This window comes from Petaurus breviceps, unplaced genomic scaffold (assembly GCF_028583685.1).
Source record: "Petaurus breviceps papuanus isolate PSGF00001 unplaced genomic scaffold, PetGlider_PUasm1.0 226, whole genome shotgun sequence".
NCBI classification, from domain to species: domain Eukaryota; kingdom Metazoa; phylum Chordata; class Mammalia; order Diprotodontia; family Petauridae; genus Petaurus; species Petaurus breviceps.
The window spans coordinates 8,599,867-8,626,854 of NW_027185890.1; the positions used below are offsets into that span (position 1 = coordinate 8,599,867).

General features: G+C 35.8%; 1 protein-coding gene and 1 long non-coding RNA gene across 4 annotated transcripts in view; both read right to left on the reverse strand.

The window, feature by feature from the left end:
* LOC138166790 (uncharacterized) overlaps nt 1-26,988 on the reverse strand; it is a 1,160,016-nt gene that overhangs the window by 1,072,696 nt on the left and 60,332 nt on the right. The gene's annotated exons all lie outside the window — the stretch shown is intronic.
* NNT (nicotinamide nucleotide transhydrogenase) overlaps nt 1-26,988 on the reverse strand; it is a 142,190-nt gene that overhangs the window by 68,907 nt on the left and 46,295 nt on the right. For all 3 annotated transcript variants that reach the window (XM_069095311.1, XM_069095310.1, XM_069095312.1), the window contains exons 8-13: nt 12,505-12,638; nt 11,619-11,810; nt 11,223-11,376; nt 7,631-7,792; nt 4,877-4,987; nt 3,459-3,604 (exon numbers count right to left, since the gene is read on the reverse strand). In XM_069095311.1, coding sequence (XP_068951412.1) covers nt 3,459-3,604; nt 4,877-4,987; nt 7,631-7,792; nt 11,223-11,376; nt 11,619-11,810; nt 12,505-12,638 — 899 coding nt within the window. The remainder of the gene's footprint in view (nt 1-3,458; nt 3,605-4,876; nt 4,988-7,630; nt 7,793-11,222; nt 11,377-11,618; nt 11,811-12,504; nt 12,639-26,988) is intronic.

Here is a 26,988-nt window from a genome sequence, read left to right on the forward strand (position 1 = left end):
AAGGGAATACTAAGGGAGGCAGTGGTCAAAAGGAAAACTATTAAGTAGGGGAAGGGAGAAGGGGAGAAAAAATATAAGCATTAACAGGGGAGGGAATAGGATGGAGGGAAAGAATGTGAATGGAATGAACTCTCCCATAAAATGGAGGTGGATAGCAGAATGGATCAAAAATCAAAATCCTACAATATGCTGTTTACAAGAAACACATCTGAAACAAAGGGATACACACAGGGTAAAGGTAAAAGGCTGGAGTAAAATATATCATGCCTCAGCTAAAGAAAAAATAAGCAGGGGTAGCAATCCTTATCTCAGATAAAGCAAAAGCAAAAATTGACCTAATTAAAAGAGATAAGGAAGGAAACTATATCATGCTAAAAGGCACCATCAAGAATGAAGCAATATCATTATTTAACATATATGCACCAAGTGGTATAGAGTCCAAATTCCTAGAGGAGAAGTTAAGGGAATTAGAGGAAGAAATAAATAGCAAAACTATACTAGTAGGAGACCTTAATCTCTCCCTCTCTAAGCTTGATAAATCCAACCTCAAAATGAACAAGAAAGAAGTTAAGGAGGTGAATAGAATTTTAGAGAGGGTAGGTATAACAGATCTCTGGAGAAAACTGGATGGGGATAAAAAGGAATATACCTTCTTCTCAGCAGTACATGGCACATACACAAAAACTGACCATGTACTAGGACACAAAAACCTCATAATTCAGTGCAGAAAGACAAAAATAATAAATGCATCATTCTCAGATCATGATGCAATAAAAACCATATGCAATAAAGGGCCATGGAAAGACAGACTAAAAACTAATTGGAAACTAAATTTAATCCTAAAGAATGAATGGGTCAAAGAAGAAATAATAGAAACAATCAGTAACTTCATTCAAGAAAATGACAAAAATGAGACAACATAACAAAATTTGTGGGATGCAGCAAAGGCAGTTCTTAGGGGAATTTTTATATCCCTGAGTGCATACATGAATAAATTAGAGAAAAGAGAAGTAAATGAATTGGGCATGCAATTGAAAAAGCTAGGGAAAAAAACAAATTGAAAATCCCCAATTAAATACTAAATTAGAAATCCTGAAAACCAAAGGAGTGATTAATAAAATTGAAATTAAGAAAACTATTGAATTAATAAATAAAACTAAGAGCTGGTTTTATGAAAAAATCAACAAAATTGATAGACCCTTAAGTCAATATGATAAAAAAGAAAGAAAAAAGACAAATTATGAGTATCAAAAATGAAAAGGGTGAACTTACCAACAATGAAGAGGAAATTAAAACAATAATTAGGAATTATTTTGCCCAGTTGTATGCACATAAATTTGACAATCTTAGGGAAATGGATGAATATTTTAAAAAAATATAGGTTGCCCAAATTAACTGAAGAAGAAGTAAATTACTTAAATAACCCCATCTCAGAAAAATAAATTGAACAAGTCATCAGTGAACTCCCTAGGAAAAAATCTCCAGGGCTAGATGGATTTACTAATGAATTCTATCAAACATTTAAAGAAAAATTGATTCCAATAATCCACAAACTATTTGGGAAAATTAGTGAAGAAGGAGTATTACCAAATTCTTTTTATGACACAAATATGATACTGATACCTAAATCAGGAAGAGATAAAGCAGAGAAAGAAAATTATAAACCAATCTCCTTCATGAATATAGATGCAAAAATTCTAAATAAAATACTAGCAAAAAGACTACAGCAACTAATCTCAAGAATAATACACTTTGATCAGGTAGGATTTATTCCAGGAATGCAAGGATAGTTTAATATTAGGAAAACCATCAGTATAATTGATCATATCAACAATAAAACTAGCAAAAACCACAAGATTATCTCAATTGATGGAGAAAAGGCTTTTGACAAAATACAACATCCATTCCTATTAAAAACACTAGAAAGAATAGGAATAAATGGAGCCTTCCTTAAAATAATAGGTAGCATCTATTTAAAGCCATCAGCAAGTATCATATGTAATGGGGTGAAGCTAGAAGCATTTCCCATAAGATGAAGGGTGAAACAAGGGTGTCCACTATCACCCCTCTTATTCAATCTGGTACTAGAAATGTTAGCAGTAGCAATTAGAGAAGAAAAGAAATCAAAGGAATCAAATTAGGCAAAGAAGAGACCAAGCTATAACTCTTTGCAGATGATATGATGATATACTTAGAGAATCAAGTAAAAAACTACTTGAGACAACAAATAAATTTGGCAAAGTTGCAGGATATAAAATAAACCCACATAAATCCTCAGCATTCCTGTATATTTCTAATGAAATTCAACAGGAAGAGATAGAAAGAGAAAACCCATTTAAAGTTACTGCAGACATTATAAAATGTTTGGGCATCTGCCTGACAAAACAAACCCAAGACCTATATGAACACAACTACAAAACACTTTTCACACAAATAAAGTCAGATCTAACGAATTGGAAAGACATCAATTTCTCATGGCTGGATCGAGCTAATATAATAAAAATGACAATTTTACCTAAATTAAATTATATATTTAGTGTCATACCAATCAGTTTACCAAAAAACTACCTTATAGAGCTAGAAAAAATAGTAACAAAATTCATTTGGAAGATCAAAAGGTCCAGAATATCAAGGGAATTAATGAAAAGAAATGCAAGGGATGGTGAACTAGCTATACCAGATTTTAATCTGTACTATAAAGCAGCAGTCCTCAAAACTACTTGGTACTGGCTGAGGGATAGAGTAGTGGATCAATGGAGTAGATTGAGTACACGAGATTAAGCAGTCAATAACTATAGCAATCTACTGTTTGATAAACGCAAAGACCCCAGTTTTGGGGATAAGAACTCACTATTTGACAAAAACTGCTGGGAAAACTGGATTATTGTATGGCAAAAACTGGGCATAGACCATTATCTAACACCATATAACAAAATTAAGTCTAAATGGGGCATGATCTAGGTATAAAGTCTGATACTCTAAGCAATCTGAGAAACAAGGAATAGTTTACTTGTCAGATTTGTGGAGAGGGGAAGGCTTTATGACCAAACAAGAATTGAAGGGCATTATAAAATGCAATATGGATAATTTTGATTAAATTAAATTGAAAAGCTTCTGTATAAGCAAAGCCAATGTAACCAGGATTAAGAGGGAAGTAGAAAAGTCAGACACGATCGAAAAATGACTAAACAACAACAAAACTATCATGCTCCATTTACAAATGGGAAAACTTAGACCAAGAAAGATAAGGTGCTTACCCCTGTTATGCAAGTAATTAGTGGCAGGGCCAAAAATAGTTCTGTGACTCTTAGCCCCACTGCTTTCTACTCTACCAAAATACATCTACCTTTATAGCTTCAATTGGTTCAACAGATGGTTGCATACTCCCAAATGCAAGGGTCAATAACTGGAAAGAAAAAAATACACATTGCTGATAAAAAGTGAATCAGCCCCCTTACCTGTTCAATGTTGTAGCCACCATAGAGTGAAGCTAAATAACCCCCAACAAAAGTACCAGCTGGGAGCAGATACAAGTAATTGTATTCAGGGGGATCAGTTGGACGTTTGAACATGTCCAACATCCTCTGGGTCACCAAGAAACCACCTAATCAAGGTAAATGAAATTTGAAAATTAGTGAAATGATTTCATTGAAGAAGACATCTCTTTAAATAGATGCTATGGTATTCCTATTTTAAGGAAACCTTTAAACCCTATGAGTCATTTAAAACACTGTTTAATAACCATAAAACATGAAAAAGTATATTGTATAGGAAGTAAGTTCAATTAGAAAAAAATGTTATCAGAGTATAGAACCAATTATTTCCACATAATAAATATAGAATGAGAATACAAAAGGTCAAAGGTCATAAATCTATTTCTAACTTGCTGTTCTGCTTATTATACAATATTATAATTAATTCTGATAAAACAATCAAAAGAACACTATGTCAAGAGTTCATAGCATCATAGATCTAAAGTTAGAAGGAGTCTTAGGTCATCTGGTACAACCCCCTCATTTTACATATGAGAACTGAGACCCAGAGAGGTTCAATATCTTGATCAGACTTGAAGAGGTAGCAAATAGCAGATCCAGCGTCTGAACACCAGTTTCGGAGTCAGGAAGACCTGAGTTCAAATCCAGCCTCAGATATTTATTAGCTGTGTCACCCTGGGCAAGTTATTCAACTGTTTTGCCTCATTTCCTCATCTGTAAAATGAGCCAGAGAAGAAAATGGCAAACTACCCCTTTGTCTTTCCCAAGAAAACCCCAAATGAGGTCACAAAGAATTGGACATGACTGAAAAATGACTGAACAACAACATACTATGACCCCCAAATCAGCACTCTTTCCAATGACAACACAGTATATTAAAGTTCTTCCACTATCAAACAGTGGGGGGGACACCAAGTCATGCTAGACTTTCTATCTTCAGCAACAGTCATTGATACTGATAGGGTGGATAAGTACAGTTTCAGAAAAATTCCTAAGTCTATCTATAGATTCTATAATGATAGCCTGGGCCAATTTAATTCAGGACTATGTCTAAAATAATTTTCCAGCTTATCTATGGCAAGAAATTCTTTTTAATCACAGGAACTTCCAAGAACTATAGTTTAAAAAAATATTTGAGTATGACATTCCTTTCAAAGGGGTTTCATGACTTGAGGACAAAAATTTCTTAATTCCCAGATGAATTCTTGCATAGCTGATAGTCCTCAAACAGCCTGTTGGTGTTGATTAATATTAGTTCTTCGATCTCCATTAAAAATGCAACATGAGCTATGTATTTAAATTATTTTCTACATATAACAGTAGATGAACAAGGGAACTGGAGTTTCACAGATGGCACATCATCAACAGAAGAGTCTAGGTACCTGCGATGTTTACAGAAGATATGAAAGCAGCAAGTGCAGCAAGACCCTGAGGTGTGTTGGAAGGATAGATGTGTCCTCCCATGAGTGCCAACCCTCCAACGGCGGTCAAACCTAAGACAGAAGAATAAAACAGAGTGACATAAAATAAAGAAGTTGCCGAGTCAAAATAATGCTCCCACCTCACTTCAATCATATGTAGTAAGTATAGAAATGCTCCAGTTGTAAAAAAAAAAAAAGTCAACAAAACTCTAATTGCTACTTCATAAAAATCATACAAATATTAATTTAAGGTTGCCTGGCTAAGCAACATTTTCCCAGGATCAGGATGGTAATGCAGGAAAAGTCCTGGTCTAGAAGTCAGCACCTGGGTTCAAGTTTAGAGCAGCAAGTGCCTCATTAACGTTTGTTGAATTTGAAGCCCCACCTTCCTCTTTAACTAGCTTTATAAGTTTGCACAAGTCACAGCCTCAATCTGGACCAAAGTTTCTTTGCCCATAAAATGGACTTTGAACAATGCCCAGAACATAGTAGGTACTTAATAAAAGCTTGTTGACCAATTTAATGACTAGAGATCCTATTAGAAGAACTCTAAGGTCCCCCACATCCCACCAATATTCTTGAGGTCAGGGGCTAGATGATTTGTCTTTGTATCCTCAGCACCTAACTATGTAATATGTGGTTAATAATATGAAGCAAAGATGTGATAAGAAAGATAAGATAAGGGGTGGCTAGCTGGCATAGTGAATAGAGCACCGGCCCTGGAGTCAGGAGGACCTGAGTTTAAATCTGGCCTCAGACACTTAACACACGCAAAAAAAAAACTAGCCATGTGACCTTGGACAAATCACAACCCCAAATGCCCTCCAAAAAAAAAAGAAAAGAAAGAAAGATTTTAAAAAATCTATATCAGGGAGGGACAAAGAAGGAGGAAATGAGGGAGGGAAGGAAAGAGAGAAGGAAGAAAGCAGTGAGGGAGGGAAAAAGGGAGGAAGGGAATCAATATTTAATAAATGCCTACTATGTGCCAGGCACTGTGCTAAGTACTTAACAATTATTTTATCGTCACAACAATCCTAGGAGATATGTAGTATAATTATACCCATTTTACAGCTGAGGAAACTGAGACAAGTCAAATGATTTGCTAGTTAGTGTCTGAGTCATACAGTCAATGAATGTCTGAAGCCTCATTTGAACTCAAGTCTTCCTGATTCTAGGCCCAGTGCTCTATCCATCGTGCCACCTAGCTATTGTTATGTAAAGTAGAATATTGATTTCATGTAGGTATTTTATGATTTGTGTGATGATTAAAGAATGAAATAAAATAGCTGATAGATGACACCTGTAAGACAGAAAATTAACATGAAGGTATTTTACAAGATTAACATAAAATACCTGAACAAGGTTTTTAGTGGGAAAGAAAAGTAATTGGATATACAAAGGTACAAAAACTATTAGGTTTTTAAAGCTATGACTAATCACCCTATAAGATTTAATATAAATCATGAAAAATGACCCAAGGAATCTCCAAATTCACACTTTTAAGCAGGACAGTCCTAAGGCATTCTGGTTATTAATTTTTCAGAGCTTTATATGCTTCAAATTCTCTTTTGTAATAGAGCATACAGACCCACCGATAGAGCTGTTTTCCAGTTACTTTCCATTAAGGAAACATCCATCTACTGAGCACCTACTATATACAAGGAAGTTTGGGGCCCTTTGTAGGAAACAAAGGTAATAAAAACAACTACTTACATATTTCAGTAATGCTTTAAGACTTACAACCATTTTCTTCAACTCAACCCTATGAGGTGGATAGTGCAACTATTATCATACCCATTTCACAGATGAGGAAACTAAAGCTAAGATAAGAGCAGTGACTTGCACAAGGTCATATAACTATTAAAGGGCAGATAAAGAACCTAAAGTTGGCTGTTTTTTTCATATTAGAGATTCATGGCCCAATTCTTGGACCACATGGTCTGTGAGGACTCTTCCCAATCTTGGACTCTTCATTTCAATCTTCTGCCACTCCATGCAGCTTCCCCATGGGACTAAGACACAAAGGAGTTTACATTTCACTATATCTTGACATGACATATCCACCTCAAATATGCTTTACTGCTAAAACTATTCTTGGTCTCAAGAATACCAAGGGAAGGTACCTATTGCCCCATGAGTTGCATACCAGACCCCTTTTCTAGGAACACTGAATATTTCCACTAACTTTAAATTATGATATTCAATTTTATTTTCATACTTGATACTACTTTTGATATAGTGTAGTTTTATATAAATCACCCCAAGAGAATGGAGACTCCTTGAGGGTAGGGATTATTTTATTTACATCACAATATCTCCAGCACCTAAAACAGTACCTGACATATAGGAGGCACTAATTAATGCTAAATGAATTATGTATCAATAGGTCCCTAGATATTTTCAGACTCTGACAAGTAATTTAGCACAACACACTGAAACACCAAAATTTGCCACAACCACCACAACAAAATCTTTAAGACAGTTCATATCACCAAATCCCCCAAATGGAATTTTACTTCTACCTGGAAGCAGAACAAAATACTACCTAAGACACCAAGATATTCTGAAACAATTTTTTTTAATGAACTCACATAAGGTTTAAGGATGCTATTGCTTAAAGCTCAAGTATTGTTGGACTGAAATAGCCAAAAAAAAAAAAATCTGATGACCGAACTGGAGGAAAACTCCAGGAAAATTTAGACTTGAGTCCCTTACCTGAGATAGCATTAGTTACAGACATCAGGGGTGAGTGGAGAGCAGGAGTTACACCCCAAACTGTGTGGTAGCCCACAATGCCAGCTAATCCAAAAGTCGTCACCATCTGAGAGAAGGCTGAATTGGGAGCTACGATGCCCAAACCAAGTATACCAGTTAGACCTAGAGAAAGACAGCATAAAAAGATGTTATTAGAAATCTGATCTACTAAGCTTAAAAGCCCAAACTAAAGGAAATATGGGGAATAGTCGATGCTTTCAGAGTTCATTTATTTTCTCTGACAGCCAATACTAAGTGTTTTTTTTTAAACGATGAAAGGTAAAATTTCACAGTTAATAATAGGAGACCAATGAGGAAAAAAGAGAAGGGTTGCAGCTCTCTCCTTTCAATGGAGAGGTGGGGTACTGAAATGTAACTTGTGCTGACACATGGGTTTGATTATGTTGGTTAGTTTTGTTTAATTGCTTTTTTCTTTGCTACATGGGAAGGCAAACCAGGGGAATGGAGAACACTAGGAAATGACTGGAAAGTAAAAATAATTACCATCAATAAAACAAAATAATGAATTTAATTTTTAAAAAGAAAAGGAGCCTGAAATACACATAATCAAAACTCAGATCCTTAACAATCTGAAAAAAAAGAGAAAACTTCAAAGTTGGTAATATTTATGAGTCATTTCAACAATAACTTACACATTTTCCTCTCTCTCCCATTCTCTCTTTCTCTGACTATTCCTTGTTATAATCAAACATAGGGCCATCTAGCTGTTAAACAAATCTTATTCCCTAAGTCACAGGCCTGTATACAATGCACCACAGCATTTTTCAGTTTGGCTAGGATATAACTTTTACAAAGCCAAATTTATGCCACTCTAAAATTTGGCTGAGTGAGGGAAGGAGGTTTAAAAAGAGTAGGAAGGATTTCATTCACTCCGGCACCTCCCTAAAACATATGGTGTCCACCAGCCCAGGGAGCCAAAGTTTTGCAATTGCTCCTGAATCTGGATTGTTCTGTTGGCTAGAGCCATGAGCACCAGCTTCAGCACCAAGTCAGCAAATGTGATTTTAAAAAGAAAAAAAAACACAAATTAAATTAAGAATGTGCAGAAGAATACAGTCAGTTCTAAACATACATCTTTAATTATCGCCTTCCTTAATAACAAACATGTGTTTCCTCTAAAGAAGAACGGGGTTACCTAGTGGTAAATGAGGGGGGGAAAGGGGCGGGGGGGGAATGATAAGCAAGCTCAATTTTCCAAACAGGGTAATAATCTTCTTGAGGTGAAATGTCATTCTAGAGATGAAGTAAAACAGGAGCATTTAGGAAAGCTCCCATTCAGAGGTCCTGGATTCAAATCCCAGTTCTTTTGCACAATGGCTGCATGACCTTGGACAAGTCACTTAATTTCTCTTGACCTCAGTTGTCTCATCTGTAAAATGAGAGGGTTGGACTAGATGCCCTCTGAGAGCCCTTCTAGCTCTTAACCCATGACCCTATGAGAGGGCTGGATTCAATAACCTCTAAGATCCTCCCCATTCTAAATCTACTATTTTATAAGGAGGCAGAAGCATAGTTTAACTTTCTTGTACTATTTCCATTGACAAACTATTTCAAAATGCCTGGCTACCTAACTATTTGCAGGATAACTGAATAATAGATAAGCAGTAGCTAAATTTTATAGGTTAGCCAAGATTTTTTTTCTGACATATTCATGTTTCACACAAATGAAGTGACATTTTGAAAGTTTCCTTTCTAACTACTAAACTGGTGCATGCCTAAAAATATTTTCCTCTCAGGCAGGTTTTTATTACAGTTTCTACTATGATGCTTCTTTGATCTTTTTCAAAGAACAAAAAAACAAAAAGATACAGTAAAAAGACCAAAGGATCTCATATTAAGATAGTAAACAAAAATGTCAGTATGGTATACAAGGGAAAGCTCACTGGAGGAGAAATCTGAAGACTTCCCCTTTGTGTCCCAGCTCTACAGGCTGTGTGGCCTTGAACAAGTCCCATAATCTCACTGATCCTTGGGGCCTTTCACCTGTAAAATGAAAATGCTAATCCCTGTGCTGTCTGCTTCACAAAATTAACATTAAGATCAAATGAAGTGATGTCACTGTAAACTACTTAAAATGTTATGATATATAAAAGGTAAACTAAGAAAAAAAAATAAGATTCTCATACCAGGGCTATCTAAAAGATATAGAGATTTTTTTAAGTTCCCTATTTTGAGAAATGCTATTTAGTCAGCCTCAAATCAATGATTTAAGTCTGCTAGAACACCCAAATGAGAATAATATGCAGACTAGATCATAAGGTAAAGGAAATCCAATAAATGCCTTCCTTTATAAAGCTAGAATTTATGTCTTTCATGTTTATTTAAATAAAATGGCCATGACTCAAAGAAAATGTAAATTATGTCCAGGACAAGAAAGCCAGTAGTTTGGAGTTCAGTAATCTAAAAAGCTTTGGAAGAGATACTTCGCTACACAAACTGGCATAAAGTTAAATGAACAAAAAATTAGCCAGTATATTTAAATGAAATAATAAATGCTAATGATGGTCCACCCATTCATAACAAGGAGCCATCAACTTGAGATTTAACAAAGGCTATGTTTTTGAAAAAGGAGAGTGGCTTGTTTAGCTTGGTAATAAATAAATGATGGATGGATGAATGGATGGATGGATGGATGGATGGATGGATGGATGGTTGGATGGATGGATGATCCCAGGACTTACTGGGGAACTTTGAAGCATCTAAGAGTACAAAAGTTAGATTTGCCTATTAATTGTTAATAATTATACTTCAGCTTTTGGCCAAGCAGAGATCTAGTTAAATTAAAAGGGAAATTTCTGACCAAAGGACTAAAAGCCTATCTGCAATCATTTCCCATATTAAAAATTCCAAGGGGAATAACTATAGCCAAGGTGAGCGTGTTACTGTCTATAACCATATTTTAAAGTTGTAACTAAGTCAAAGTTAGAAACAAATAATTACTATTAAGCTGTAAAGTAAGCAAAGCAAGAATTAAAAGATCCTCAATGAGGCTAACAGAATACATAATAGCTATACCTGTATCCCAGTTCTTATTCTTCAAGACAAATACCTGGATTCCCCAGTGTTACCCAACTCTGTAGACAATCATGGTCAGTTTTATGCCCACGAAAGAAAAGGAAATGAGTAATTTATCTTCAAACATTCAATAATATATATCAGTCTGCAATTTCAAAAGAAGCCAAAACTTTTTAACAATTTCACTCTCACTATTGTGAAGTATTTCACAAAGTTCTTCCTCTAGAGCAAAGGATCTTAATCATTTTCAGAATCATGTTTTTCAATGCATAAAATAGCATACACTGGATGACAAAAGAAAGTTATCAACTTCTTTTTAAGTTCCCAGGTCCCAAGTTAAGAACTCCTGCTCTGAGGGGAAATTATTTTAAAAGGGCCCAATTGCCAGTGAAATCTATTGAAGAACATAAGACTTTCAGCAGATGCATTACTTATGAAGCTCAAATTAAACAATCCCAGTGGGGGGAGGGGCAGCATGAGTGTAGGGAGCAGGAAAGGCAAATGTGCTTTCCCTCACCTGCTGTGTATGCTGATGCTGTGGTCATAGTCTTGCGGAATGGAGTAAGAGCAGCTGCTTTCTCAGCTTCAAGCTCAGCTACTGTCTTTGGTTTCACAGGGGCTCCCTGAGGAATATTTTTTGGTGTAGGTGCTGGGAAAATTATCTTGCCATCCTAATAAAAATTAGAAAAGAGGATTTAAAAACTAAATATCAGAAAAACAAAAATGTATAAAGTAAACGGTCATGATGCTGGGTCATTTATTTGTTTTGCTAAAAAGCTATTTCTTTTATATACACACCTATAAATTTTTGTTACAACACACCCACAGAACCCCAAAGCAAGATTCTGTCTTTAACAGAAATCCATAAAATATAATCCACATAACATAAGAAGGAATTACTAGGCTTCCTTACCTTCATCACCACAGTCCCCCTAATAACATGGCCCATTGTGCCAAAGTCAAAGTCATCTTTCACCTCAAAATGGAAATTATCTTTGTCAGGGCTGATTGCCTTTAGAAGTTTGATAATATTGTTTGAATACAGCGTACTGGCCTGGGTAGCCATTCGGCTAGGAAGGTCTGTGTAGCCTATGTGAGTAACTCCCTAGACAAATGAAAATAGAGTTAATAAAGTTTATTACCAAATTTTAAAACACAGGATAGTTCTAATTTTATTCAATCAAATAATAAACCTTTATTAAGTTCCTATTTTATGCCAGAACTAGGTTAAATGCTGGAGATCCAAAGAACAGTACCTGCCCTTAAGGAGCTCACAGTCTAACAGTAATTTATAAATATAGCGAAATACTATGCATGTAAGTATTTTTAAAATATGCCAATGATTTCATATATAGACACATTATATCAAAAGGATTTTTTTAAATCTCTTTTAAGAAAAAGCCCACCTGGGCCTCAGTCTTTTGATTATAAAATATGGATGACAGCTTTACCAATCTGCCAGATACTGCAGACCAAAGAGTTGCTAGGCCTCTACCCAACCCCACCTCCTACAAATTACTTTGTACATATTTTGCATAATATATTTGCATAATAAATTATCTTTGTACATGTTGTTCCAGCCTTCTTCGCACCCCATACATAAACCCAAGTCTAAGGCAAGCTCCTGAGAGCAGGAGTGGTTTCATTTTTTTCTTTGCATCCCTAAGAATGACAATTATTAAGTATATTAAAAATGTTTGTTGAATTGATATTTTTATAAGCAACATTTTGATTCCTAGACATAGACACTGCATCAGCAAAGTGCATGATTACTATAGCCATTACTGCTGTAGCAATACCTTATGGACATAAAGTTCTCCTGGCTTAGTAGTTTCAAAGTTTCCTCCTGCTTCAGCTGCTAAATCCACAACAACTGAGCCTTCCTTCATTGATTCAATCATGTCTTTTGTAAACAAAATTGGAGCTTTTTTACCTAGAGACAAATAAAACCATAAAGAAAAGAGTACAGATTATGTATGTTAAAAGCCAGCCAACCTGTGCCAGGAATTCTCCTAATGATTATGGCAATATCCTCTTGTATGCTAACACCAAAATTAAGGCTACAGGGCACTGATCCCAAACCACAGGACATTTCCAATAATTTATAAGCAATGTGGTGCAAAGGAAAGTGACCTGGTCTTAGAGACTGAGAAGTGGGTTTCAGTGCTGGCTCTAAAATCTCAGTTTCCTCATCTGTAAAAACGGGGATACTATGACATGCTTCCTCTTACAGGTTTGTTGTGAGAAAAGCATTTTGTAAAATGTAAAGTGCTATAAACATGAGTTATAATTATTAAAATGTAAAATTATCACACTTTTCCAACAATCTAAACTGAAATTAATTAAAATAAGTAGATATGTGCCATGTAAGAAAACACAGCATGAAATCAAACAGCTAAGTGTCATAGCTTGGAAGATCTGGGTTCTGATTAAGGTCTGCTATTTTGTAGCCTTGGTTGAATCACTTAACCTTTCTGCTCCCCAGTTACCTCACCTGTAAAATGTGGACAATAGACTTTATCATCTCTGAAATCCCTTCTAACTCTACAATCCCATAAAAGCTGAGAATCTCTGATTCATATTCTTTCATCCTATTTTTCCAGTTCATCCCAACTGATCTTACTTCACTTCCCTCCCTACCAAATCTTAAACTGATCAACAATTTCAATGTATTTTTTCCACTTGAGTCTTTCAACTCTTGAACTTTCATCCTTCCTTCCCACCATTGCAGCCACTAATGACAGGTCATATTCACCACTTACCTGTCCTGTTCCAATTCCCCACTAGTGAAAATATGCTGTAGAAAATTACAAAACCTATACTATCTGCTTCCAGGACAAATGAATGTTATCTAAGCTTCAGCAAGGCTCTCCCTAGAACTCAGAAATCCTATTATCCAGTTCTTTTCCTTTTCACATTTCCCTCCATGATGGTTTCAAACCTTTGCTTCTTCATTCAGTTCCCTAACTATACCCCTGCCTCCTCTTATTCGTAGTGGATTACTTCACCTCTTATTGAGAAAAAGGCCAGCTGCTATGAGCTTCCTCAGCTTCCCTCCTTCAGACCCAAAAAATTCTGTGTTCTCATTCAAATGTTCGCTATTCCTTATCGAGGTGCCAGTGCTTTTAATTCCATTCACTAGAATCTAGCTCCATCAACCACTCCCATCTCAACTGGCCCTTTAGCCTATAAATATGTTTAAGTTGATAGCTTAAAATTATATTTCTTTGACCCTTCTGCCCCCTTGAGCTCTCTCTCTCTCTCTCTCTCTCTCTCTCTCTCTCTCTCTCTCTCTCCTTCCATTCTTTGCCAAAGTTCTAAAAAGAACAGGCTACAATTACTACCTCCACTGCCTAATCACCCACTGTACCTATTACAAACATGTTTGTAACTCCTAGGGAAAATGCTAAAAGGTTACCAGTAATATAGTAAGAGCCAAATCCAATAGCCTTTTCTGAATTTCAAGATTTGACATTATTTACAAAGTCTTCCTTTATTAAGGAATATTTTAATATCACCTCAATTTCCAAGTACACATTTCCCATACTCCCCCCATGTCAGAAAGTCATCCCTTATAACAAAGAATAAAAAAGAAAGGGAGAAGTAGTTCAGTTCAGCAAAATTAATGAACACAACAATTGAGTCTCAGAGTATATGCAGCATTCTTCACCAAGAATTCCATGCTTCTTCAAAGAAGGGAGGATGTTATATTGCCATTAGGCATTCTAATAACACTCAGTTTGTATGGAATTTTTTTTTTGTTCTTTCCATTTCCATTATTGTAATTGTTCTGTATACCATTTTTTCCTAGTTCTGCTTACTTCACTTTGTATCAGTTTGTACATGTCTTTCCATGGTCCCCTGAATTATTAGCAATCATTGTTTCTTATTGGCACAGTAATATCCCATTTTCATTTAGGTACCATAACTTGTTTGTCCAGTCTTTAGTTGGTGAACATCCACTTTGTTTTCAGTTGTTTTAATTTCATATATCTGGAACCTTTCATTCTTGATAGTCTCTGGCAGTGGAGCCAGACTATTCAAGTTCCACAAATTCCAAAATCTTTTTTTATGCTTTCTTTCTCAAAATTCTCCTCTGTTTTCTCTGAATAGTTCTCTCCTATCTCCCTTCTTATCTCCTCCATGTGATAGTTTTCTAACGTTTTATTCTCTGGCTTTAAAAAAAACTTTTTTTTAATGCTTCCCCTATCCCACCACCATTCTGGAAATTTCATTTACTCAGTATCAACTAGCACCTCTACGCAGATGAATATCAGATGTACATCTCCAGCTAGAAGAGTTTAAAGTGTAAATGGAATCAGACTTGTCCTTTTTGACCCAAAAAAGGAAGAACTAAACATAATAAATTAAAAATTCTGAGAGATAACCTGGTATAATATAGAAAGCTGACCTCAGAATCAGTAAGATCTGGATTCATGTCCTACCTTTACACATGTAATGATTTTATGACACTGGGCAAATCATTTAATTTCTCAGCGCTTCAAGCAACTCTCTTAAAATACACAAAAATGGGGCGGCCAAGTAGCTCAGCGAGTAAGAGCACCGGCTCCAGTGTCAGGATGACATGTGGATCGAATCCGGGCTCAGACACTTAGCACCCACCCAGAAACACCTGGCCGTGTAACCTTGAGCAAGTTATTTAACCCTGATTGCTTTAAAAAATAAAATAAAATAAAATATACAAAAAGTCAAGTCAATCAGTATTTTCTAAGTTCTTACCAAGTGCCAAGTTCTGTACTAAGCCCTGGAGACAGAAAGAAAAGCAAAAGACGGTCCCTTTAAGTTCTTCAAGAAAAAAAGAAAGACTCCATTAAAGATTGAAAAGTCTCAAAAATGGCCAAATTGAACAAATTTCCTATGTGAAACTAAAACTCTAGAAGCAGGTGGTCAGTACCACGATCAATATTCATTCTAAACAACACAAAAAAGTTATAGAGTGAAAATTATGCAATATTCTGCTAGTACTTGATTTTGTTCAATCTCCACAACTGATTCAAAAGATGTGACTATTTCAAATATTTAGAGCAAATCAATCCTACATGCCATCACACTGCAAATGAATATTATACCTTCTAGAAAGCTTTGTTTTCCATCAAATTTTATGGTATGCTTTCAGCTGTTAGTCAGATGTGACTAATGCTTGAAAGGCCTGAAATTCTAGAGTTTGTATTCTTTTCAAGGCAGATGGATCATAGAGTGTCAGAAAATTCTGCTATTTTCTAGTCTTGTCCACCAGGGCCATTTGAGCAGTCATGCTGACCAAAGAGAAACACTTTTTTTAAAAAATTATGGACAGGGAAGAAGTGACATTGTCAATAATTATGTATACCTGAAGCCTGAACTCCAGAAAAAGAGGAACAGAAGAGACAGAAAAATAGAAAAGTAGTAATGAAAGTAGTTCTAAATGGGAAAATTTATAGCCAAAAAAAAAAGACCCAAAAAAGGAAAAGTTTTAACACAAGATTCAAGAATACTCCTGTTCTCTTCACAAACGATGGCAGTAAGTTGTTGTCCTTTGTAATCAAAGAGGACCAAAATGACATCACTATGTCAGAATCAACGTATAATGTGTCTGATGGAAGCTGATCAGAAATAATAGCTCAGAAGATTCTACCACAGGTTAGGCATAAATAGTCCATACAAACATTTGGAATAGAGCTGTCTAAATTTGTACAATTCATGTTTCTTTTGAACTACTGCAATTCTGACATATTTTTATGTTTTGACCACAAGGTAGGATTCCCACCTACCATGGTAAACAGACCAGGGTTAGGATAGGTAAAGCAGACAATTTTTAGGGCACTTCTTCTAGTTCTTCAAGCAAGGGCAACAAGGGAACAATCAGCACAATTGGGAAGAGTCAACCAACTATATATTTACCTAAGTATTTAATAATACTCAATGAAAAATGAGCATAAGTTCTTTAAGAAAAAAATCTTTATAGAACATTTAAACCTTTCAAAAATTAGCAAATTGCACAAATTTCCTATATGAAACTAAAGTTCTAACTAGAAGCAGATGTGGTCAGTACCTCAATGGATATTCATTTTAACCAAAACAAAAAAATTTATACAATGAAAATTATGCAATATTCTACCCGTGCTTGATTTTATTCAAACTCCACTAATGAAATCAAAAGCTATGGCTATTTTAAATACTCATGTATTTGAATCAGTCCCACATGAAATCACACATGTAATCACACCAAATATAGTTTGTTGTTCTTGTTTGTCCTTCAAAAGGACCAATGACATCAGGAAGGTAATATCTTGACTTGCAAGTGAATTGGATTTGAGAGAGCCAGGGCTGTGCAAAGTCACCAGACTCTCTCCTCTGGAACCATCTGGATCCAGTGGCAAGATATAGATTAGGATGACTGGAGATGTTCCCCACTCCCAATGTTAGTAGCTATTCAATATAATGACTACATAAATGAGAGATTAACTCAAAGTTCTAACTGTGACTGCAATAGATACTGAAATTATGGAATTAGGACTGTGTTTAAAAATGGCCCTTAACTAGCTTAAAAAGAGAAAATTCAATTTAACCACAGAAAGGATAGATGACAAAGACAAATCAAGAAAGAACTACTATACTTATCAGGGTGAAAGAACAAAGAAGTAAATTATATCGAATTCTTTTTTTTTTTAACCAAAAGGCATTAGTCCATTGCATTTTGAGATCTTACAGATTTATATGCAGTGAAAAGAACACTGAATCTGAAGCCAGAATGCATGGATTTAAACACCATCTCTGCACACATATTAGTTATGTGATAATGGACAAAAACAAATAATCAGTACACATAAAGTAGGAAGTAAAACACAATGTAGCACCAAAAAAAAACTATTTTTAAAGAACAAGCAATAGAATATTTCCTTTCTCTCTCCCCTTCTGTTAAATATAAGAACTTTTAGAGAAGCAACATGATATAGTAGATAGTGTCAGAAATACCCAAGCCTAAATCCTAACACAAAGTGTGTAATTGAGCAATCTCCCTATGGGGTTCTGCAAACAGGAATGACAGCACTTACCTCACCCCAATGTTTTAAGGATGAAATGAGATACTTAAATGCTTTGCATATTGCAAAGCACTATATGTCAATTAGCATCATTATAATTTATGCAAAACTGTAGGATTTTACAAATTTATACAGATATAAAAGATTTATACAAATCTTGCAAGTAGAAAAGAAGTTCCTATAACAGTCAAAAAAACAGAATGAAGGTTTCTTTGCAAAACTCTTGCCATTTCCAGAGGACAATAAAGTTTAAAGATAGAAGAATTAAAAACAAAATACCAAATTAATCTAATCTGGGAATTTTTACAACACTAGAATAAATATATCACAATATTTAAATATAAAGCTTCAAAAATATTATGACAAAGGAAAGAGATGGGAGAAGGAACTGAAGTTCTGATAGCTCCAAAAGTTAAGTCCCAGCAATGAAAACCTTTAGACCCAACCTATAAGAAGCAGAAATACTATCTGCAAAGCAGTCTTATAAAGGAATCAAAAATTCTCTCCGTCCTATAGCAATTATTAGAGCAGAAAAAAATCATTTCTCAAAAATCTAGAAGGAACCTCAGAAATCCTCCAGTTCAACTCCCTCACTTTACAAATGAGGAGAACATACCATCATAGATCCAGAACTGGAAGGGATATCAGAGGTCATTTGAGGTCAACTGACTTTCCCAAGGTCACACAGGTAGGAAGCACTGTATACAGGTGAGATATGAAGTCAGGTCCTGACTCCAGAACCAATGTTCTTTCAATTTTAAGACCCAAACAGGCTAAGTAAATGAAACTGAACTTGCCTGGATTTAATTCACTAATACTTATCCCCTCTTATGTCACTGCTGGGCAGCTAGGTGGCGCCATAGTGCATAGAGCACCCAGCTCTAAGATGAATCTTCCTGAGTTCAAATCCAGCCTCAGACACTTACTAGCTGAGTGACCCTGTTGGCTTCAGTTTCCTCATCTGTAAAATGATCTGGAGAAGGAAACAGCAAACCAGTCCAGTATCTTTGCCATATGAGGTCATAAAGAGTGACTGAACAACTGAAACATTTGAATAACTTATGTCACTGACTCCCAAATACTCCTATCTCCCATGAACTCCAGTTATGCCTTCTCAATTGCTTACTGAATAATTTCCTTTAAAAGTCTTGCCAGCACCTCAAAATCAACATGTCCAAAACTGAACTCATCAGCTTCTCCCATAAACCTGCCTTTCATTCCAACTTCACTCTAGCTTCTGATGGTATAATCATCTTTCCACACCTGAAACTCAAGTCATTCTACACTTCCCTCTCCCTCACATACTCTATATCCATTTGCCAAGGCCTATTGAACATGCTCACAACAAAACTTCCCTTTTTCATCAATTGTTCATTTTATAGTATCTATCTAGTCTTTGGTACCTGTGACTCTTTCTTAAAAAGGCATTATGGCATGGTAGCTAAAGAAAGGGCTAGAGCCAGAAAGGCCTGCATTCAAGTCCTACTTCTGATTTCTCACCTTGGTTATTTGACTCTGTCACTTAACCTCTCCATGCTCTAAGCAACGATTTAAGACTATAAGTTGAAGAGAAGGTACTGTCTTCCATTGGTAGAATTTCCTCACCTGGGAATTCCCCATGCAAATTAAATAAGTGATCTAGTCACTATTCCTATTCCTATCATCCCCTTGAGATTTGTATTGTGTTTACTCCCTAGAATTTTGTAAATGTGTTATCTTTCCTCTGAGAAATATAAGTGAACTCATGTTTCTTGTTGAAATAAACATATATATGTATGTATATGTGTGTGTGTGTGTGTGTGTGTATATATAGTACATACACACTCTTATATGAAGCTATATTACTAATTAACCCCTTTTCCCCCCCAGTTAGGATATTTATACATTAGAAGATTATTGCTCATTCCCCTACAGAATTTCATTTAGTATTTATACAGAGAGGCCCACAAGGGAAAAGTGATAAGCACTTCCATAAAGCCTGTGATGTTCACTTGAAAGAATAACCCAACACCATCCTCCTGGCTCTTGGTCAGGCAATATGGAATTTGATTACCACTCTGGATATCCATCTAGTTTTAATTGTTTAATCTGTCTAGTTTGTTTTCCCAAACCCCTCAATTAAAAATTTATAGATAACTGTTCATCTGGACAAAAAAATGGACCCAAAGCACCTCAAATAAGAGAAGATCCTCCATATCACCCTTGTTAGCCAGCCTTGAGTAAATTAGGAAATACTCTAAACCCACAGCCTCATTCCTCTAAACCAAGAGTGGGGAACTTGTGGCCTCCAGGTCACATGTGGCCCTCTAGATCCTCAAGTGTGACCCTTTGAATGAATCTAAACTTCACAGAACAGTTCTGTAAAACCTGGACTCAGTCAAAAGGCCACACCCAAGGACCCAAGAAGGCCACATGTGGCTTCAAGGCTGCAGGTTCCCCACCCCTGCAACCAATAACTCTGTTCTCAAAGCATAGATCTGAAAGTGAAGATAATAGCTCATACCTCCCTCCTTTCCAGTCACCAACATAGTACCCCCAAAAGGAGGGAAAATTTCCTTAACATATGTGAAAGGTGAGATTCTTCCTATTTAAAAAAAAAAAAGGGGAGACGCAGAGGCAGGCCCAGAAGGCGCGGCCGGCAGAGGCAGGCTAGGAAGGGGGCTGATCAACTCAGAGGGCAAGTCTTCCCACCAACCACGAGGGCCACTACCAGGCCTATCAGCAAAGGGCTGGGACTGGAAAGAGCAAGGTAAGAAGCAAATACAGGGGCCCCTGTCCTGGACAGCAAATACTCCTGGGGAGTATTTAATTTCATAGCCCAGAAATTAAAAAAAAAAAAAAGCCCCTATCAGGACCTCCATAGACCAGGATGACAGAATGAACCTCACCTGCTCCAAACCCCACCCCCCGACCCTGAAAACATAGTAACTCTTGCCCCAGGGCAAAACCCTCTACAGGACAGGCTTGGGATCCCTAGAGGAAGGGCGTGGCTAGGGCCCTGCCTCAAAATGTGTAGAAAGCAGACTACAAAGACTCTGGAGTCCTACTATCTTCAGAGGGAGGAACCAAACTCAGAGGGAGAAAATGTGGATTCCACACCCACAGCTGAAACATCAACAGGGAATGGGTCCCAAGCACAGAAGGCTCTCCTAGATGAGATCAAAAGGAACTTTGAAAACCAAATGAGAGAGATAGAAGACAAAATGAATAATTCTCTCAAAACCAAAATAGCAGAATTAGAAAAACATTATAATGAAGAAAACATCTCTCTAAAAAGAAAAGTGTATGATATGGAAAAGGAGCTCCAAAAATTAACCAAGGAAAATGATTTGCTAAAAACTAGAATCAACCAAATTGAAACAAATAACTCTATGAGGAACCAAGAATTAGTCAAACAAAACAAGAAGAATGAAAAATTAGAAAAAGAGGTAAAATACCTCAAAGAAAAAATAACTGACCTGGAAAACAGATCCAGGAGAGAAAATCTGAGAATCATAGGCCTACCAGAAAATCATGATGAAAAAATGAGCCTGGACAACATTCTCCAAGAGCTCATTAAGGAAAATTGCCCTGAGATACTAGAACCTGAGGGTAAAATAAAAATCTGGAGAATCCACCGGACACCTGCTGAAAGAGATCCCAAACTGAAAAGTCCTCGAAATGTTGTGGCCAAACTCCAGAACTACCAGATAAAAGAGAAAATACTTCAAGCAGCCAGAAAGAAACAATTCAAATATTGAGGGTCCACAGTGAGGATAGCACAGGATTTGGCAGCCTCTACACTGAAAGATCAGAGGCAGTGGAATACAATTTTCCAGAAGGAAAAAGAGCTCGAGTTACAACCAAGGATCACATACCCAGTGAGACTGAGCATATTCTTCCAGGCAAAGAGATGGTCATTCAACGATATAACAGAGTTCCAGACCTTCTTGATAAAAAAGGCAGAACTCAATGGAAAATTCAACCTCCAATTATGAGATGCAACAGTGACTTAGAAAGGTAAACAAGGAGAACACACAAACACCCTGCTATTTGATAAGAGCAAACTGGTTATAGACAAGTAGAGGGGATGAGTATAAAATACACAAAATGATGATTTAAAAACTCTTATTAAGGGCTACAAAGGGACTGCAATGGAAGAAAGGGAATGAAAGAGTGGAAAATGGTAAATTATGCCACACAAAGAGCCATAAAAACTGTATAGCAGAGGAAATAAAGGGAGGGAGATGGGAATCATATGAGCTTTTCCCTCATTGGTTCTGGTGCAAGGAGGTAATAACAACCAGTTAAGCATAGGACTCTGTGGAGAAGAAACGCTAAAAGTATCATTTCAGAGGGAAAGAGGGGAAGAGAGGAGCTTCGCATAAGATTTGTTCCTGTCACTCTTGGTGCGAAGAAGAAATGACATACTTCACTAAGTATAAAAATTTCCTACAGGGGGCAGCCTGGTAGCACAGCGAGTAAGAGCACCGGTTCCAGTGTCAGGTTGACCTGGAGATCAAATCCAGGCTCAGACACTTAGCACCCACCCAGAAACACCTGGCCATGTAACCTTGAGCAAGTTATTTAACCCCAATTGCTTAAAAAAAAATTCCTACAGGCAGTAGAGGGGGAAAGGGCTATGAAAGGGGGTGGGAGGGTGGTTAGTAGGGAGGGAAGAAGTAAGGGGAAAGGGGAAGTAAAGGGAGGGGAGCTGATAAGGGAATATTGAGGGAGGCAGTGGTCAAAAGGAAAACTATTAAGGGAGGGGAGGGAAAAGGGGGGAAAAATATGAATATTAACAGGGGCAGGAATAGGATGGAGGGAAGGAAACAGATAACTGTAAATGTGAATGGAATGAACTCTCCCATAAAACAGAGATGGATAGCAGAATGTATTAGAAATCATAATCCTACAATATGCTGTTTATAAGAAACACATCTGAAACAGAGGGATACACAAAGGGTAAAGGTAAAAGGCTGGAGTAAAATATATCATGCCTCAACTAAAGTAAAAAAAGCAGGGGTAGCAATCCTTATCTCAGATAAAGCAAAAGCAAAAATTGACCTAATTAAAAGAGATAAGGAAGGAAATTATATCCTATTAAAAGGCACCATTGAGAATGAAGCAATATCACTACTTAACATATATGCACCAAGTGGTATAGCATCAAAATTCCTACAGGAGAAGGTAAAGTAATTAGAGGAAGAAATAGATAGCAAAACTATACTAGTGGGGGACCTTAATCTCCCCGTCTCTGAACTTGATAAATCTAACCTCAAAATAAACAAGAAAGAAGTTAAGGAGGTGAACAGGATTTTAGAGAGGATAGGTATGATAGATCTCTGGAGAAAACTGAATGGGGATAAAAAGGAATATACTTTCTTCTCAGCAGTTCATGGCACACAAGTCAAAAATTGACCATGTTCTAGAGCATAAAAACCTCACAATTTTATGCAGTAAGGCAGAAATATTAAATGCGTCCTTCTCAGACCATGGTGCAATAAAAATCATATGCAATAAAGGGCCATGGAAAGACAGACTAAAAACTAATTGGAAATTAAACAATTTAATCCTAAAGAATGAGTGGGTCAAACAAGAAATTATACAAACAATCAGTAATTTCATTCAAGAGAATGATAATAATGAGACAACATACCAAAATTTGTGTGATGCATTAAAGGCAGTTCTTAGAGGAAGTTTTATATCCCTGAGTGCAAACAAGATTAAATTAGAAAAAAGGCACCACACCCAGAAATAACTGGCCATGTAACCTTGAGCAAGTTACTTAACTCTGATTGCTTTAAAAAAAAAATTAGAGAAAAGGGAGGTCAACGAATTGGTCATGCAATTGAAAAACCTAGAAAAAAAAATTTAAAATCCCCAATTAAATACTAAATTAGAAATATTGAAAACCAAAGGAGAGATTAATAAAATTGAAATTAAGAAAACTATTGAATTAATAAATAAAAATAAGAGCTGGTTTTATGAAAAAACCAACAAAATTGATAGACCTTTAGTCAATATGATAAAAAAAGAAAGAAGAAAACCAAATTACGAGTATCAAAAATGAAAAGGGTGAATCTACCTCCAATGAAGAGGAAATCAAAACAATAATTAGGAATTATTTTTCACAATTGTATGCACATGAATTTGACAATCTTAGGGAAATGGATGAATATTTACAAAAATATAAATTGCCCATATTAACTGAAGAGGAAGTAAATTACTTAAATAACCCCATCTCAGAAAAATAAATTGAACAAGACATCAGTCAACTCCCTAGGAAAAAATCTCCAGGGCTAGATGGATTTACTAGTGAATTCTATCAAACATTTAAAGAACAATTGATTCCAATACTCTACAAACTATTTGGGAAAATTAGTGAAGGAGTCCTAACAAATTCTTTTTATGACACAAATATGGTACTGATACCTAAATCAGGAAGAGATAAAACAGAGAAAGAAAATTATAGACCAATCTCCCTCATGAATATAGATGCAAAAATTCTAAATAAAATACTAGCAAAAAGACTACAGCAACTAATCTCAAGAATAATACAATTTGATCAAGTAGGATTTATTCCAGCAATGCAAGGATGGTTTAATATTAGGAAAACCATCAGTATAATTGATCATATCAACAATAAAACTAGCAGAAATCACATGATCATCTCAATAGATGCAGAAAAGGCTTTTGACAAAATACAACATCCATTCCTATTAAAAATATTAGAAAGTATAGGAATAAATGGAACCTTCCTTAAAATAATAGGTAGCATCTATTTAAAGCCATCAGCAAGTATTATATGTAATGGGGAGAAGCTAGAAGCATTTCCCATAAGATCAGGGGTGTAACAAGGGTGCCCACTATCACCCCTCTTATTCAGTCTGGTACTACAAATGTTAGCAGTAGCAATTAGAGAAGAAAAATAAATCAAAGGAATCAAATTAGGCAAAGAAGAAGACCAAGCTTTCATTCTTTGCAGATGATATGATGATATGCTTAGAGAATCAAGTAAAAAACTACTTGAGACAATAAATAAATTTGGCAAAGTTGCAGGATATAAAATAAACCCACACAAATCCTCAGCATTCCTATATATTTCCAATGAAATTCAACAGCAAGAGATAGAAAGAGAAATCTCATTTAAAGTTACTATAGACATTATAAAATATTTGGGAGTCTACCTGCCAAAACAAACCCAGGACCTATATAACCACAACTACAAAACACTTTTCACACAAATAAAGTCAGATCTAACTAATTGGAAAAATATAAATTGCTCATGGCTGGGTCGAGCTAATAAAATAAAAATGACAATTTAACTAAATTAAATTATATATTTAGTGCCATACCAATTAATTTACCAAAAACTACTTTATAGAGCTAGAAAAAATAGTAACAAAATTCATTTGGAAGAATAAATGGTCCAGAATATGAAGGGAATTAATGAAAAGAAATGCTAGGGAAGGTGGACTAGCATACCAGATTTCAATCTGTATTATAAAGCAGCAGTCAGCAAAACTACTTGGTACTGGCTGAGTAATAGAGTAGTGGATCAATGGAATAAATTAGGCACACGAGATTCAGAAGTCAATGACTATAGTAATCTATTGTTTAATAAATCCCCAGACCCTGGTTTTTGGGATAAGAACTCACTATTTGACAAAAACTGCTAGGAAAACTGGAATATAGTATGGCAGAAACTGGGCACAGACCATTATCTAACACCATATACCAAAATCAAGTCTAAATATGTGCATGATCTAGGTATAAAGGTTGATACTGTAAGCAGTCTCGTAAAACAAGGAATAGTTTACCTGTCAGATTTGTGGAGAGGGAAAGACTTTATGACTAAACAAGAATTAGAGAACATTGTAAAATGGATAATTTTGACTACATGAAATTGAAAAGCTTCTGTACAAACAAAGCCAATGTAACCAAGATTAAGAGGGAGGTGGGAAATTGGGAAAGAATCTTTACAACCTATGTCTCTGACAAAGGACTCATTTCTAAAATATACAGAGAATTGAGTCAAATTTATAAGAATACAAGTCATTCCCCAATTGATAAATGGTCAAAGGATATGAACAAGCAATTTTCAGAGAAAGAAATTAAAGATATCTATAAGCACATGAAGAAGTGCTCTAAATCACTATTGATTAGCGAAATGCAAAACAAAACAACTCTGAGATACCACATCTCACCAGTCAGATTGGCTAAGATGACAAAACAGGAAAATGACAAATGCTAGACAGGATGTGGGCAAATTGGAACACTAATGCATTGCTGGTGGAGTTGTGAACTGATCCAGCCTTTCTGGAGAGCAATCTGGAATTATGCCCAAAGGGTTATAAATACTTTCATATCCTTTGACCCAGCACTACCACTCCTAGGGTTATATCCCAAAGAGATCATAAAAGTGGGAGGAAGATCCATATGTACAAAAATGTTTATAGCAGCTCTTTCTGTGGTGGCAAAGAATTGGAAATTGAGGGGGTACCCATCAATTGGGGAATGGCTGAACAAGTTGTGGTATATGCATGTTATGGAATACTATTGTGCTATAAGAAACAAGGAGCAGACGGTCTTCATATTTACAGAGGCTTATACGAACTGATCCTGAGTGAGAAGAGTAGAACCAGGAGAAATTTGTACACAATTACAGACACAACGTATGTGTGATGACCAACTTTGATACAGACTGGACTCTTCTCAGCAATGCAGTGATATAAGTCAATCCCAAAAGACTCATGAAGGAGAGAAATATGTGCATCCAGAGAAAGAACTAGAAAGAACAGAGTTTATATCCAGGTGGAAGCAAAATACCTGATCTTTTTCCTTCTCTTATTTGGTTTTATGTCCTCTTTACCATTTTTCATTCCATCTGATACAATCCATCTCTATAACCTGACTAATGTATAATGTGAAAGTATTTACAGATCCTATACTTGACTATATCCTATACATACGCTGCCATGGCGGGGGAGGGGAGGGAAGGGGACAAAATGTGAAACTCAAGAAATTGTGGAATTGAATCCTGTAAACTAAAAGGAAACAAATTAATTAAAAAAATTTTTTAAAAGTCTAACAAATTCTGAAAAACTTTTGCCAACATAATTAAAAGGAAAAGGGAGATAAATCATATTGACTGTTAAAAAAATTAACAAAGTGAAATTAGAACAAACAGAAAAGAAACCAAGATTGCCAGAATCTATTATATAGTTATATTTCAATAAAACTGATTATTTCAGAGAA